At 42.6% G+C, this 16,624-nt stretch overlaps 1 protein-coding gene across 14 annotated transcripts in view; it reads left to right on the top strand.

Annotated features, from left to right (window-relative positions):
* FNBP1 (formin binding protein 1) overlaps positions 1–16,624 on the top strand; it is a 129,548-nt gene that overhangs the window by 87,787 nt on the left and 25,137 nt on the right. For all 14 annotated transcript variants that reach the window (XR_014152533.1, XM_081847050.1, XM_081847049.1 and 11 more), the window contains exons 8-9: positions 3,804–3,950; positions 12,922–13,116. Coding sequence is in view for 13 of the 14 variants with exons in the window: in XM_081847050.1 (XP_081703176.1) it covers positions 3,804–3,950; positions 12,922–13,116 (342 nt within the window). In the remaining variant the exon portion in view is untranslated. The remainder of the gene's footprint in view (positions 1–3,803; positions 3,951–12,921; positions 13,117–16,624) is intronic.

The following is a 16,624-nucleotide window of genomic DNA, read 5'->3' as shown; positions in this document are numbered from 1 at the left end:
TGGATGAGCCCATAGCTATTGTTCAAGGGAGCTGGATGGTGACATCACCATTTCTCGTTCCGTTGCCACCTCTGTTCTGCAGCTGTGAGATGAACAAAACATTTTTGCATTGTTATGGGGTGGGCTGGTGTCAGCTGAAAACAGGAACAGCACCCCCACCCCCACCCCAAAGCATGTGCTTGAATTTGATTTTGCAAGTCTCAGGCCTCAGTAATGTATGAACTGCATCAGATGCATTATCCTTCAAGGCTGAACGTTTGCTGCTGATGGTTGTTTTTAATGTCACAGACTTAATTCTGTTTGTGGATGTCACCTAATGGCCAGTCTGCAGTGCCTAGCCTGGGAAATAGGCTTCTGGGCATGCGCAAAGAGGATGTCTTGCAGTCACCTCAGGAGGTTGGACTGCCCAGCTGCCTTGGTTACAGCTGAAATGGGCAATTGTTTCCCCCATTTACAAATAGATTGTTTGCTTGTTTTCCCAACAGTGTGTCATGAAATGATTAAGAACATCAGAAATGTAAAGTAGGGGCAAGGGGGAACCAAGCAGCTGCATGGAAATCTTCAGAATAAAAGTATTTTCTGGGCTTAAAGATGGACAGATCAATCACCCTTAAATACGGATGAATTTTTATGAGGACCTTTTCTTTTTTTAAATGCAAACTGATACAGTGGTGCCCCGCAAGACGAACGCCTCGCAAGACGGAAAACCCGCTAGACGAAAGGGTTTTCCGTTTTGGAGGCGCTTCGCAAGACGAATTTCCCTATGGGCTTGCTTCGCAAGACGACAGCCCATAGGGAAATCTCCGGGACAGTGGGGAAGCGCAGCTCGTCTTCCCCACTGTCCTCGGACCTCCTCCGAAGCCTGGCGGCGGGGCGGGGACACCTCCTCCCGCCGCCGGGCTTCGGAAGGATGCCCCGATGCCGGGCAGCGAGGCGGGAACGCCTCCCCCCGCCGCCCGGCATCGGAACGATGTCCCGAAGCCGAGCGGCGGGGCGGGAAAGTCTCCCCCCGCCGCCCGGCATCAGAACGATGTCCCGAAGCCGAGCGGCGGGGCGGGAAAGTCTCCCCCTGCCACCCGGCATCGGAACGATGTCCCGAAGCCGAGCGGCGGGGCGGGAACGCCTCCCCCCGCCGCCCGGCTTCGGGGCGGGAAAGCCTCCCCCCGCCACCTGGCTTCGGGGCATCGTCCCGATGCCGGGCGGCGGGGCAGGAACGCCTCCCCCCGCCGCCCGGCTTCGGGGCATCGTCCCGATGCCGGGCGGCGGGGCGAGAAAGCCTCCCCCCGCCGCCTGGCATCGGAACGATGTCCCGAAGCCGGGCGGCGGGGCCGCGAAGCCTGGGCGCGCTGGCAACTCTCCGCAAGGAGCGCTCCCGCTGCTTGCGGAGAGGTCCGCGAAGCCTGTCCTGGACCTCTTCTGAAGGCAGGCAGGGGGCAAAAGTCTTTGTCCCCCCTGCTTGCCTTCCCAGGGGCTTTTAAATCGCCCGGACAGCGGAGAAGTCCTCCGCTGTCCCGGGCGATTTTAAAATGCCGCCCGCCAGAAGAGGTCGGGGGAAGGCGGTTTCCATAGGAACGCATTAATTGATTTTCAATGCATTCCTATGGAAAACCGTGCATCGCAAGACGAAAAACTCGCAAGACGAAGAGACTTGCGGAACGAATTAATTTCGTCTTGCGAGGCACCACTGTACAAAAATTTGGAAGACTGAACTTAAGACTGGAAGAATGGGTGAAACCTTTGTTGTGAATTGAAAAATGATAAACTGAATTGATAGATTCTCCTTTCCTAAGTTAGCCTGATTTTTGCCCACTTTGTGCAATGGGTTAGACAAACCTAGAAGGCATTAGCTTAGTGTAATGTCTGAACATGGAAACCTGGGGCTTATCCTTTTGCCCTACCTTTTGCCCCGTTTTTTCCAGAGAGAGGTCTGCGATGTAATACTCTGTGTCTGAGTGTTTGTTTACCCACTCTTTAAAGCTGAATCAGAGCAAACGCCAATTCTAGTTTCCAGCAGATTGATGTTTGCTCCAATTGAGCTTTAAAGAGCGGGTTTGCATGGGGAAAGCTCTGGAGCCCAAAAAGGGGGAGGCACACAGCAGTGCTTTAAATTGCAGACTGCCTGAAAAGAGCAGAGGAAAGTTGTGTGGATAAGCCCCTGGCTTGCTTCCCCCTAGCAAGGCACAATTGCTAGTCAGCTTTAACATCTATTCGGTTTCAGCAGCATTTCCTTCACCTCTGCAAGAACCAGGCATATTTATTATTTATTCATTTGATTATTTATTTAGAGCATTTGTACCCCCTCTTCAGCCAAAAGGGCTCCCAGGAGTGGCTTATGCACAGTCAATTAAAACAAGACCACCTCTTTCCTCAGGCTTATAATGTATTAAAACAAAAACAAAAAAACATGACACAGAAGGGAATGGGCAGGGAGGTCAGAGGAGAAGATCATACCCAAGCACCAGTTCTTAAACACCTGTTCTGACAGTAATCACTTGGCACAGGCTATAATGTGAGCAAGCTGCCCCACCTCATGGCTGGGAACCTTAAAAGGAGGAGCTGCTATTTAAGTACCTATTCTTGCTCCCTCTTAACATTTTTGTGCAGAACAATTTGTTGCCTTTAGGGGACAAAAGTATTAAAATGCATTTTAATACTTTTGAAATATTAGTTCAGTTTGTATTGTATTGTACAGTATTGTATTTGCATGGCTATGTTTGTGTCTGTATTTGTGTTGGGATGCTTGTTTTGGCCAAAAGGTGGCATATTAATAAATTGTAACATAACATAAGGGACGCGGGTGGTGCTGTGGGTTAAACCCACTTGCTGATCAGAAGGTCGGCAGTTCAAATCCCCGCAACAGGCTGAGCTCCTGTTGCTCAGTCCCTGCTCCTGCCAACCTAGCAGTTCGAAAGCACATCAAAGTCCAAGTAGATAAATAGGTACTGCTCCGGTGGGAAGGGAAACGGTGTTTCTGTGCGCTGCTCTGGTTCACCAGAAGTGGCTTAGTCATGCTGGCCACATGACCCGGAAGCTGTACGCCGGCTCCCTCTGCCAGTAAAGTGAGATGAGCGCCGCAACCCCAGAGTCTGCCACAACTGGACCTAATGGTCAGGGGTCCCTTTACTTTTTACCTTTAACATAACATCACAGTTCAGGGGCAGGAGGTGGAGCTGGGCTTGGCTAATGAAATGAGCCCTTCTGAGGTTATCTGATGGGGTGGCAGAGGGAGAAGAGGCCTGGTGCAGCTAGTTCTCCAGCTTATTGTTTTGACAACCAGAAGAAAAACATTGAGTGAGCTTTATTATTATTATTATTATTATTATTATTATTATTATTATTATTATTGGAAATCTGGAAAATCTATATGGAAAATCTATCTGTGGGTCCTTCTGGGAATTATGTCATTGCCCTGACCCCAACCCTCTGGTGGGTTGAAGTTCAAAAAGAAACATGTTTTTTTGAGTTGGCACTGAGCAACTCAGTGTCCTATCAGGCTGCAGGTCATACTCATGGAAATATGTGGCTTTGATTCGTACCCTTCCCCATGCTTGTTCTGCATCCTGTTTTGCTGTGGGGTTAACCCTTTTTTGTTTTTAATTGTCCTGCAAAAGGTATCACCCTTGTTTCTCCTTTTTGCCTCAAATCCTATTGCCAGTCATCACTTGAGTTTGCTATTTTGAGGGAGCGATGACAATGTTGGCCGACCTTGCAGGATTGTTAGGAGGGTTGCAAGCGAGATAACGTACATGAAAAGCTTTTCACGCATTGAAGCGCTGTATTAATGCCGATTCTTACACTTGCAGAAAATTCAAGAAATGGAGGAGCGGAGGATAATCAGGATAGGCGAATCCATGAAGACCTTTGCGGAGGTGGACCGGCAGGTGATCCCTATCATTGGGAAATGCCTGGATGAGATAACAAAAGCAGCTGAATCCATTGATCAGAAGCATGTGAGTTCAACGTTCAATGTTTCTTTTTAAGAAACACGGCTGCTGAATTCTCTGCCAAATTGGTTTTCAGGGATGCTTGACGGAGAATGGTGATCGGTCTGGACTTGGTTGGCTTTTTCTTTTGTTTTCCCCTATTACTTACATTTTGAAATAAAAACACAGCAGCGGTAAGGTATGACCAGCTTAAAATTAGTGCTTTGCCCTATCCCCAAGTGGAAAATAGGTCTGCCACCAAATTTGATCACTTGTCTCTAGCCTTATACTACTTAAGTCACATACTACCCACCCTACACTCCCTCCCACTTTCTGGCCTCTGCTTCCCCCCTTGTAGCATCTCCAACAGGATGGAGAGGATGACACAGCTGACGAGGACCCCTCCCAGCAGTGACCACCAAGTGAACCTGTGTGGGATCTGCCCCCACCCTCCCCGTTATGCCAGGGGCAGACGAAGATCAATTTGTTCTGGGTTTCTGACTTCCTGTTTTTGACATCTATCCTTTTCTGCTGCAGAAAAGGGACTGGCTATTTTTAGCTCCATTGTAGTGGAAGGATGTTTGGATTGTTGTGGGAAGTATGTAATATGGATTTAAGGGGGGGAGCAATTAAAAAGGAGTTCTAAAGGTTGGGGAATCAGAGGAGGAAGACTCCACTGCCCCCAAAACCTCAGAATGTGATTATCATTTGACATGTTTACTCTTTCAGTTTTGATCTCTGACTTTCTCTCTTCCTCTCTCCACCTCTTCCTCCCCCCCCATGGGTGCCACATGTGGGTGCCACAACTAGCATGCTTGTGGCTGTAGCTCTGCCCTCCACATCCTACTGGGAACAGGATGAAGGAAAAAATAAGATACCCTTGCTTTCCGCGGGGTGGGGTGGGGCGCTAAGCAGGAAAACGGTTGTGCCATTCCCTGCCTTTCTGGGAAATTATAACACCTGTGGTTGGGGTGGAGTGGGGGGAAATTCAGTTCAGAACCAGGTTGCATTTAAAAAGTGAACTTTCCTAATTCATACTTTTTGAAACAGTAAGCAGACTGAAATGCAGTTTTCCCAACCAAGGTTTGTGTGCAAAAATGTAGATATATATACTTGGCAACCTTGCATGCAGAAATGTGTATATGAAAATAATTTGCACTAAAATGCTGAAGAATTTCACAAGGACTTTAAGGAAACAGATGTGGAAATATGGAGAATAAGATTGGAAAAATGAAAAACTGAAAGAAACTGAAAATGACAGATTCACCCGTCCCTAGTAATCAAACTAGTATCAAACAGCTTTTCAGAATCTCAGGCAGAGGCCTTCAGGTCCATTTACCTGAGGATTACGCATGGGACTATGTGCATGCAAAGCATATCCAACAGTTTGGGTCCAGAATATCTCCACCTGATCCCTTATATCCCTGTCTGGTCCCTGAGGTCTTTTGGGTAGTTTTTGTGGTTCAGATTCACAGCTGGTACTCACCAGGAGCTGTGCTGTGTTCAGTATTGTGAGCCAAATTTTGTGGAACCCCCCCCCCCTGAAATGAGAAAGGCTCCCTCATTGTTAAACTTCCAGTACCTACTGGATATTTTTCTCTTTTTTATTCCTGCAGACATTTTAATGGAATTCTAATGTTTTCACTCATTTTAGACTTTCATTGTATTGAGTGTTTTTTAATTCACTTAGAGATGTCTGTAACTAATTGGTATGTAAATTGCAGAAATAATTCAAAAATACCACTAAGCCATGAAGCCCTTTTATTGAAACTCATCTTTCTGGGGAATTCAAGGGCTGTGAGATTTCCAAGACAGACAATCCCAGGAGCTTTGAGTTTCCATCAGAGGAGTTTCACGTCACAAACTTTTTTCAAAAAAAGTGAGTAATACTGCATTCTGGCAACTACAATCCTCTGTGCATCATTGGGCTGGTTTGCCAGAAGGTGCTGCTGCTGAGCTGGTCTTCTCTTTTTTTTTTTATTATTTTTTTATTCATTTTTCATACACATACAAAAGAAAAAACAAACAAAACACAAGACAAAAGCTTTCAATCATATATACATATATACATGATATTCGAGTTTCTACATTCTTCTCATTTTGGACTTCCTTCAGCGATGTTGGCATTCATTCATATTTTAATCTTAGAATCACATCCCATCTTTTCATATTGTCATTCGTACCTCCTTTTTTACATTATTTCAGTTGAACAATACTTGTTAACTCTTTACAAAGCCTCTTTAAATGCCACTAACGTTGTATTAACTGAACATTTATTCTCCAGATAACTTACGAATTTACCCCAGTCTTCAATAAAGTTTTGATCTTTTAAATATCTAACTTTCCCTGTTAGTTTGTCCAACTCAGCATATTCTGTTAATTTTACTCTCCACTCTGCCACCGTTGGCATTTCTTCCTGTTTCCATCTCTGAGCAAGCACGGTTCTAGCCGCCGTGACCGCGTACAGAAAAATTTTGAAATCCTTTCTCCTAATATCTTTTCCCAGGATACAGAGTAAGAAGGCCTCTGGTTTTTTAACAAAAGTATAACCTAACATCTTTTTCAGTTCGTTATACACTGCCTCCCAGAAACTTTTAACTTTCTTACATTCCCACCATAGATGGTAAAATGTCCCTTCCTTCTGTTTGCATTTCCAGCACTTGTTGTCTGCCCCATACATCTTTGCCAATTTTACGGGTGTCAGATACCACCTGTACTGCATCTTCATCACATTTTCCCTGAGTAACATACAGGCTGTGAATTTTATATTCACTTTCCAGAGTTTTTCCCAGTCTTCCATTTGAATGTTATACCCCAAATCCCTCGCCCACTGTACCATCACTGACTTCACCTCCTCATCCTTAGTGTGCCACTCCAAAAGTATTTTGTACATTTTTGAGAGGTTTTTCTGTTCACTGTTTATAATCTCTTTTTGAAATATTGACTCTTTTTCTTCATAACCCCTCTCCTTCACCTCTACTTTAAACATCTCATTTATCTGAAAATAATGGAGCCACCCCTGTGTAAGCGATTTAACCTGTTCGTATGGTTTAATTTTCCACTTCCCACCTTCATTTATAACCATTTCTCCATACTTCCCCCATTTTTCTTCCATATTGACTTTCTTAACACCCATTAGCTCCTGGGGAGAAAGCCAGTGTGGTATTCTTGGTTCTAATATATCCTTATATCTATCCCAAACCTCTATTAGTGGGCCCTTAAAAATATGACTGGTAAACCCTTTATGCACCCTTTTCTTGTCCTTCCATAGGTACGCATGCCACCCAAATTTGTTGTTGTACCCCTCGAGATCCAATAACTCTCTATTTTCCAGCCTAACCCAATCTTTCACCCAACATAAACATGTCGCCTCATAGTAAAATCTCATGTCGGGTAGAGCGAAGCCCCCTCTCTCTATAGCATCCGTCAGCAACTTAAATTTAATTCTGGGCTTCTTCCCTTCCCAGACATATCTAGAGATGGCTTTTTGCCATTCTTTAAAAATTTTTGTTCCTTTTAATATGGGTAGGGTTTGAAACAGAAATAACAACTTGGGTAGCAGCATCATTTTGACCATCGATATTCTCCCCCAAAATGATAATTTCAGCCTGGACCAGACCTCTAGATCTTTTTTGATTTTATTCCAAGTCGGGACGTAATTATTTTGATATAAGTCTATATTTTTGTTAGTAATCCAGATTCCTAAATACTTTACCTTTTTAACGATTTCTATTCCAGTTTGTTGTTGCACTGATTCAATCTTGTCCTGATCCAAGTTTTTAACAATCATTTTTGTCTTACTCTTATTCAGTTTAAATCCTGCCAGTTTCCCGAATTCCTCCGTTTCGTCCAGAATTGCCCTTATACTTTCTATAGGTTCTTCCACCGTAAAAACCACATCATCTGCATAAGCCTTGACTTTATACTCATTTGATCCTAACATTATCCCTTTAATTTGTTTATTTTGCCTTATCGCATTCAACAGCACTTCCAGGACCACTATAAAGAGCAGCGGTGAGAGCGGACAGCCCTGCCTCGTTCCCTTACCAATTTTTATGTCCTCAGTGGTAACTCCATTAATTATCAATCTTGCCTTCTGCTCCGTGTAAATTGCTTCTATACCATTTAAGAACTCCTGTCCCACCTCCATTACTTCCAAATTCTTAAGCATGAAGTCCCAGATCACATTATCAAAAGCTTTCTCCGCGTCTATGAAGATTAAACTAGCTGGTTTGTCAATTCTATCTGATAAATATTCAATAAGATTTATTATGGATCTTGTATTATTTCTTATTAACCTTCCCGGGAGAAAGCCCGTCTGATCTTCATGTATCTTTTTAAATAATATCTTTTTTAGTCTTTTGGCTAAGATACTCGCAAAGATCTTATAATCCGTGTTTAATAAGGAAATGGGTCTGTAGTTCTTAATTTGAGTTAGGTCCGAATCTTGTTTTGGGATGATTGTTATGAAGGCCTCTTTCCACGAAGCGGGCATGTCTCTTTCTTTAAGAATGTTGTTCATTACTTCGGTTAGTGGTGTTAACAGCGTACCTTTCATTTCCTTATAATAACTCGATGTAAACCCGTCTGGACCCGGTGCCTTCCCTCTTTTTAATTCTTTTATCACCTCTTCTATCTCTATACTGCAAATTGGGGCATTCAACTGATCTTTTTCCTCTGGTGAGATCTTCTTCGTCACCTTATTTTTTAAATATTTTTCTATCTTTTTCTTATTGTTCCTTTCTTTGTTTCTGTAGAGATGTTCATAAAAGTCCACAAACCCTTTTCTAATTTTTTTCGGGTCAGTTGTTTCTTCTCCATTTATTACTATTTTATTGATTGTATTTTGCTCCTTCCTCTTTTTGACTTGCCACGCAAGCCACTTACCAGATTTATTGGCAAATTCAAAGTTTTTTTGTCTTAACCATTTAATATTCCACTCGACCTCCTTATTTATTATAGTTGCAACTTGTGTTTGGAGGGACTTTATTTCCTGTAGTATCTTTTCATTGTTCGGCTTTTTAATCAGTTTCTGCTCATTATCTGTAATCTGTCTCAAGATCTCTTTTAACCTCTTTTCTCTGTTCTTTTTTTTCACGACATTTTGCTGGATAAAGAGACCCCTCATTACAGCCTTACTTGCATCCCATACCGTGCTTGTTTTCACCCCCTTATCGAGATTATCCAGAAAGTATTCCCCTAGTCTTTTCCGAATTTTTTCCACAAATTTTTGGTCATCCCATAAATTATCATTTAATCTCCATCTAAAGATTCGTCCTTCCACTCCTTTCATCTCCATTTCAATTGGGTTATGATCCGATAAAACTTTAGCTTGAATTTCGACTTTTTTCACTCTTGGAGACAGTTCGTTCGAAATCCATATTTGGTCTAATCGTGAAAAAGACTGGTTCGGTTCTGAGTGGTATGTGAATTGTTTCTCTAAGGGATGTTTCAGTCTCCATATATCGATAAGGTTACAGTTCTTAGTCAGTGTAAAAAATGTCTTAGGTAATTTGCCGTCTCTATTATTTGAGTTTCTTAGTCGATCCATTTCATTTGAGACCACGTCATTTAAGTCTCCCATTAATATGATTTTTTGGTCCATATAGTCAAATAGCTTTTCTTCCAATAAGCTAAAAAATTCTGTCTTATTCCCATTGGGGGCATAAATCCCCACTATTATCAAAACTTCGCCTTGCCAGTTTATTCTTACCGCTATTATTCTTCCTTCCTCGTCCTTAAATAATTGGTGTGCCTCAATTTTGTTTTTTATGTATAGAACAACTCCCCTTTTTTTCTCCTTATCCGAGGAGATGAATTCGTTCCCTAACCTCTTATTAATCAGGATTTTCCTATGTTTCTTTGCCACGTGCGTTTCTTGTAAGCATGTGACATCTAAGTTCTTCTTTTTTAAGAAACGCTCAATTCCATTCCGTTTTTTTTTATTATTCATCCCATTGACATTCCAACTACATAGTGTTAAAGTCATTCTTATTGAGTTTGTTTTTTTTTTTTTTTTTTTTTTTTAGTCTAAAGTCTCTCTGATTCTTCTCCTTCTTCGTCTTCTTCCTCTTCCTCTGATTTCCTTTCCCTCCGTTCTACCTCTTCTCCCAGCAGTAATTCCACCCTCGGACTCCTCCCGCCTTCGGCTCCTCTCGGCTCCTCCTCTCCTTGTTGAAGATCTTTATATCTTCTTGTGAACTTTCCTATTTCCTCGGGATTTATCAGTCTTCTTTTTGCTCCTTTATAAAAGAATGAAACACCCTCCGGAAATTCCCAGCGAAAGTCTATTCTATTTTTTTTCAACAGTTGCACCAGTGGTTTATATGGTTCTCTACGTTTCAACAATCTTATAGGGATATCTTTAAACACAATTATGTAATTCCCATCGATGTACAATCTTTTCTCTCTATTCCTTTGTAGAATCAGATTCCTCATCTCTTTATCTTTAAATATAACTAAACAGTCGCCTGGAAATTTTCTTGCTTTGCCTACATTCGTTTTCATTCTATATGCATTTAAAATTGCTCCTGCCACTTCCTCCTCTGCTAGTTCCATCCACTGTGCTAATTCCTTTATTAATCTTTCTTTTATGTTTTCATTTTGTAATTCCGGGACCTGTCTCATTCTTAAGTTCACTTCCCTTTGTTTGAGTTCATTCATCGCAATGGAGTCTTTTAATTCTTCCTGAGTTTTATGCAACTCTACTATCTCATCTTTCATTTTTTCCTCTTCCCGTCTCATTTCTTTCAATTCCTGTTTAGTCTTTTTCAACCCCTCATCCACTCTTTTTGCTACCTCCTTAATCTGTCCTTTAAGTTCACTCACTGTCTCTTCAATCTTTTTATCCATTTTCCCAATTTTGTTATCTACCTGCTCTAATTTTGTCTCTAAATTTTTCTCGCTTTGTTTAATTTCTGCAAACATCCTCAGTATTTCTGTTCTAAATTCTGTTTCCTGCTTAGATGCTTTCCTCTCTATTGGGGTTCCCCCCTCCGCCCCTTTTTTCTGATTGTATGACATTTTCGCTAATCTTAATATATCTAATCTTTGTATATCAGATGTCCCACTGTTTTTAGCGGTCTAACCCTTCTTTCTTTATTTTAAAATTCTTGTTCTTACTCTTACTCAAAACCAGATCTTGGGTTAGATCAATGCCCCTAATCCGAAACCAAAATTAATCCCTACAGGAAATATAAACCAATTTAAAGATATGGGTGCCAAATACCATGAAACACCCAAAAGCAACAGCCAGAATAGGGCTACAAATATCCGATGAACAACTCAAAATACAGCTGGATACATTAATTGCCGACTTCAATCAGTATTTCTGTCCACTTGGTTGATTAAATTAGAACTCCTTCACCCTCCAATCTCGAGGAGGATAGGTTGCCCGTTATATACCAGAGTGATCAGTTTGAAGTCTTCTTGCCCCCATTCGGGCTATTCCAGTCAGCAGCTTGGCGCCCAAAAACCTAATTAATAAACTTGTGAGACCATGCAGTCCAAATAGAAATGGGGTATGATTGTGAAAAACCGCTCTTCAGGCTTCTAATCTGGAGGTTATGAGCCCTTAACAAAAGGCATTCGTTTAGTCCTAAGGAGTGGCTAGTTTAGATCTTTCCTAGGCCAATGTCTGTCCGGACTGAGACCTTATCTTGTCCGAGCTTAAAACTTTCACTAAGTCCAGGACCGCGAGGGGGGAACCGCTGGTATTTCTGAAATTAATACTAGAAGTTGAGTGTCCCAGTATAATACTATGCACGCACCCCAGAAACAACCTATCTGTTCCGTCTGTTCAGTCTATTTACAACTTCACAAATGGGGGTGGCAGGGGAGAGAGCACGACCGATATTGTGGAAAAGAACGTGAGTACCTGCTCCCATCCGTATCAATCTGCTCCCTTCCGCGTCAAACAGCAAGCGTTTTCTCTAAGTTTTTTTATAGTCCTACAATATGGCGTTTGGGAGGCTTCTCCTTGTCTCTCCTTGTCTCTCCCACTAAAGATGGCGTCAGCGCGTCCCCTCAGTGCTTTGCCTCTTCCCGGAAAAGATTATTAACGACAGTCTTATCTGTATTTTCAACAACACCAGTTCTTTATTTTCTGGGCTTTCTTTCAATCTCACTTCTTTTCTGCTCCCTCTTAGTTCTCTCCTTTAAAATAAGAGGAGTTTCTCTTCAATTGTAACTTAACTGCCTGAGAGAGACAGATACAGTATCCATTAGCGGTAACTTACTTTCTCTTTGGGCTCTGCTCGCTGCAGTGCGTCTTTTTTCAATGAAGCCAAAACCACCGCTGAACTCGAACTTTTCCCTTATTACTCGGAGACTTCCTTGTTGTTATTAAGTCCAAATCTTTTGCGAATCCGAGTTTCTTTGTTTGAGAGCGGAGCGCTATCCCTTGCAGGCTCGGGGCTTTGCCGATTCGCCATGAAACGCCGCTGTAATGGCTACCCGACTGCCTGCCGCCGTTCCGTCGTACTCTTCGCCTTTCTCAAAAAGACTACCTGACGACCGAACGCGCGGTTACTTGGCTCTGCCGGGAACCTGCACCTCTGGACACCCTCCAGAGGCTTAACGAGAGGGTTTTTGCGCCCTAAAAACCCCCAAATTCTGGCAAAAGAGCTAGGGTTTCCTCCGCAGAAAGAACCCTCGCCTGCAGACGGTTCCGCGCTCCACCGCTGGTCTTCTCTGCTTGAGCACCACTAGTGGCTGGAGTGTGGTACTGCATCTTCTAGTCCAGTAGCCATCATGACACAAGTAGACCAATAGGACTCCACCTGGATGTACATAAGCACTCAGACCGGCTCCTGACTTTGAGTTTTTATGAAGGCTGACCTGCTTTCAGTCTGTGAACCTACCGGCCAGCTCTGCCTCCATATTGACTGTGTACAGTGTACTTACTAGTTCTGTCTGGTACACCACTTATCAATGGCATTTTAAAAAAACAAAAAACAAATTATTAGCATTGTTTTCTGTGTTGTCCTGATCGTTTCAGGATTCCAAGTTGGTGGTAGAAGCCTTCAAATCTGGGTTTGAGCCTCCAGGTGATGTCGATTTTGAGGACTTCACCCAGCCAATCAAGCGCACCGTCTCCGACTCCAGCCTTTCAAACTCCAAAGATGGGAAGCCGGAGTCCAGATTCAGCAGCAAGTCCAAGGGCAAGTTGTGGCCGTTCATCAAGAAAAACAAGGTACCGGATTTTTTTCCCTCCAGATTTCGGCTTAGTTGTGTCAGTAGCTTTGTCGTTTGCTACTTGTGTGTTACTTTGTAATCCCAGCAGTGAAGACTTTTTTCTTCTCTCTTTTCTCTTTCTTTTTCATTAGAAATTAGTTTCTAAGAACTAATAGCTGATGTCTTGTAATTTATTGTAATATTTTTAATTTATTGGATTTTGCTTTAATTTGTAAAGTTTTTTATGATTTCTATGTACTTTAAAAAAAATATTGTGTTGCTTTTTATTGTTTTTAAAGCTGTTTTCTTCTTCAGTTTGAGTTGTCATGTCTTTGCCATGGTGGTTTTTAGTTTCCCGTTCAATCCCAAAGAGTTGCTCTCTGCTTTCATTGTCTCATGCTTGCCTGTTGCCCTCTGATCACATCGCTCATCCCTTTCCAGCTAATTAACAACATGCCTGTCTCCTTTACTGCATCCATGATGCCTGTCTCTCTGTTGCTTTTCCACAACATAACTGAACTCATGGAATGCAACCTTCTTTTTCTTTTTAAAAACCCGCTTGATGAGGTCTTATTATTCCAAACATCTGCTCCAACGTATGTACCAACAATGGCTGTGTGATGCTGTTAGGCTGCTCGCATTTTGCCATGCTACACAGTCAGCCTTGTGGACAAGGATACGAAAGTTACTAGTCTATAATCTGTTCTTAGCTCATCTGCCCACATGTGTCTGTTAACTCATTGGTTCCACATAAGTGCTAGTTTGCCAGAGCTTTCCTAAATAGCCACGTCTTCCTTGCTCATGGCAGTTGACTTGGGCAGTAAGTGTTGGCACACAAGTGCATCAGGCCCCTCCATCTGTGGTCTGGGCAGCAAATGTTTTGGATTACCCTTTGTAACTCATTCCCCATTCATTTACATTTCCTGCCGGCCTTTGTAACTTTATCCCCATTTGTATTTACTGTTTCTCTTTTTTCCCATCGATGCATGAAGGCATGCTGTCCTGAAGTCCCATTGCATTCAGGGGGTATGTGACTAACAGGATCCTTCTGTCTGATCGGATTCCTTTCCTCCTACCAAGTCCCCTGAAGTTCAAGAGTGGGTTAGAGAGTATGCATTTCTGTCTCCTTGAGCTTCCCAGCTTTAGGCTATTAGTCGCAAACAGTGCTATTTCAAACTCCCAGTCTTCAGGGAACCTTTCCCCATGCCAGGGTGTCTGTTTAGAGAAAAGGCAAGTAAGAGGTAACATGATGCAGAAATTAATAAAATTATATGCATGGCACAGAGAAAATGGAGGGAAGGAAAAAAAAATTATCCCCTTCTCCTAACACTAGAACTTGTGAGCATCCAATGTAGCTGAATGCTGGAAGATTCAGGACAGATGGAAGAAAGTCCTCCTTCAGGCTGCATAGAGTTAAACTGCGGAACTCCCTTCCACTGGAGGCAGTGATGGCCAACCTGGATGGCTTTAAAAGAGGTTTCCCATGGGAATCTGGTTGACCGCTGTGAGAACAAGAGGCTGGGTTAGATGGGTTTCCTTTAGGCTCTTCTTATATTGGTGAACTTGTGGATATATGTCACAGAACTCCCACTAAGGAGTCTGGGAAGTAGTCTAGGGCACACTGTTCACACAGAGCCCTGCCCAGGCCCTTGTGGATGGAGATCACAGCCTCCAGAAGACATCCAGCCCCTCTCCTTCCTCCCAGATCTCTTCCAGTGAAGAAGTGTGTGATATTTAGGAGTCCCTATTAAGCTTCTAAGAACCAACCTGGGTTTCCTGATGTCGACTGATCCAGCTGGCAGATAACTCCCTCCACACCCACATGGAAACGTGAGCCAAAGAATGGGGGATGAATTCAGTCCTCGTTTTAAGTGCAAACTTTCAAAAGTTGAGCTTTCTAAAGCAGTATCCAAATGCAGCCATCGTTCGAAATTCATGCCTGCAAATTTTGTGATGCAGTTCTCTGGCTCAAGTAACATGTGTAAAAACGTGTGTGCAGTGGTAAAGTGTGCATGAAAATGCATCAGTCGGTGAAAGTAACATGCAAAGCTGCATTATATTAGAATCATAAAGTTGTAGGGTTGGAAGGGGCCCAAAGTGTCATCTAGTCCAACCCCCTGCAATGTAGGAATCACAGCTAAAGGATCCCTGACAGATTAGGGCAAATTGCTTTGCAAAAAAAAAAAAGTATTGTCAGAGAAAATTGCCTTAAAAACCATGTGTGTTAGGATAAATTCAAACTAAAATACTGATGAATTGTCATGACGACCCATTATTATTATTATTATTATTATTATTATTATTATTATTATTATTATTAAAAAGACAGAAAAAAGTCACAAACTGATTTGGAAATGTACGGAAATGAAAAGATAGCCCCCCCAAAGAGAAACACAAAGCAACCAGAATTGACAGATCCACCCATCCCTGCTTGCCCCATCCTCATCTGCCTGCCAGAATTTGATGTAAAGAAATGCACTGAATTTTTTTTTTAATCCTTTGAGAAGAAGGGTGGGGTACAAATAAATTTATTTATTTATTTATTTATTTATTTCATTTATCTCGCACCTTTTCCTCCCAGGAGCTCAAGGGTGCTCTTACATGGTCCTCCCCCTCCTTGTTTAATCCCCATAACAATCCTGTTGGGTAGCTTGGGCTCAGAGGCAGTGACTGGCCCATGGTCACACCCAGTGGGCTTCTTGGCTAGGTGTAGGATTCGAACCATCGTCAACACAGGTCCCAGTCTAGCACTCTTAACCACTGTGACACACTGGCTCTCGAATAACAAATGAATTAAATAAAATATGAGCTTTCCACAGTTTCATCTTGCCCGCCATCTAAGAATCTCAGCGTCCTGGCATGGCATGTGGGTTTATCCTGTTTGTACCTTTGAGGTGGAGAGAGCCGAGAGGGAGAGGGTGTGTCATTTGCCAAGGCCTCATGGTGAACTTCATAGCTGTATGAGAGATTTGAAAGTGGGGGTCCCTGGTAGCTTTGCCATATGACTCATCGTGTTTTCCATAGAGGGAATTCGCTTGTACTCCGATATAACAAGTTCCTGATGAATCCAGTTGTATAATCAGGGCTAGGGAAATGGGCTGTGGAAGGGAATCTCCCAATTTTCTTCGCTTCACCCTCTCATCTTGTTTGCATGTGGCATGATGAGGATTTCTGGCAGCGCAGGGTGGGGGTAGGGAATGCCGTGCATTAACTCTTTGCATTGACCACTTACTAAAACTCATTCCCCCCCCCCATCACATGCTCCTTTAATAACACAAATCTTTTTTTATTGTTAAAAACAATCACCTTCCCAACCCTTGATCCTTCCCTTTATGCAATATATATATATAAATTTTATTTGGGGGCGGGGAAGCGGGGAAACCATGGCTTTTTTTAATTAAAAAAAATGCTTTTGAAACGTTGCTTTTTTGCACTTTTGGGTTCATTTCTGTTCGGTTTTCTTTTGCGGACGTGCTTTTTTTCTGGGTTTGTTTTGTAACCGTTTTTCCCCCCTTTTTTAATTCTAT

Source organism: Podarcis erhardii (genome assembly GCF_964252035.2).
Source record: "Podarcis erhardii genome assembly, chromosome: Z".
In the NCBI taxonomy this organism is placed as follows: Eukaryota; Metazoa; Chordata; class Lepidosauria; order Squamata; family Lacertidae; genus Podarcis; species Podarcis erhardii.
This window is presented reverse-complemented; position numbering and strand designations above follow the sequence as displayed.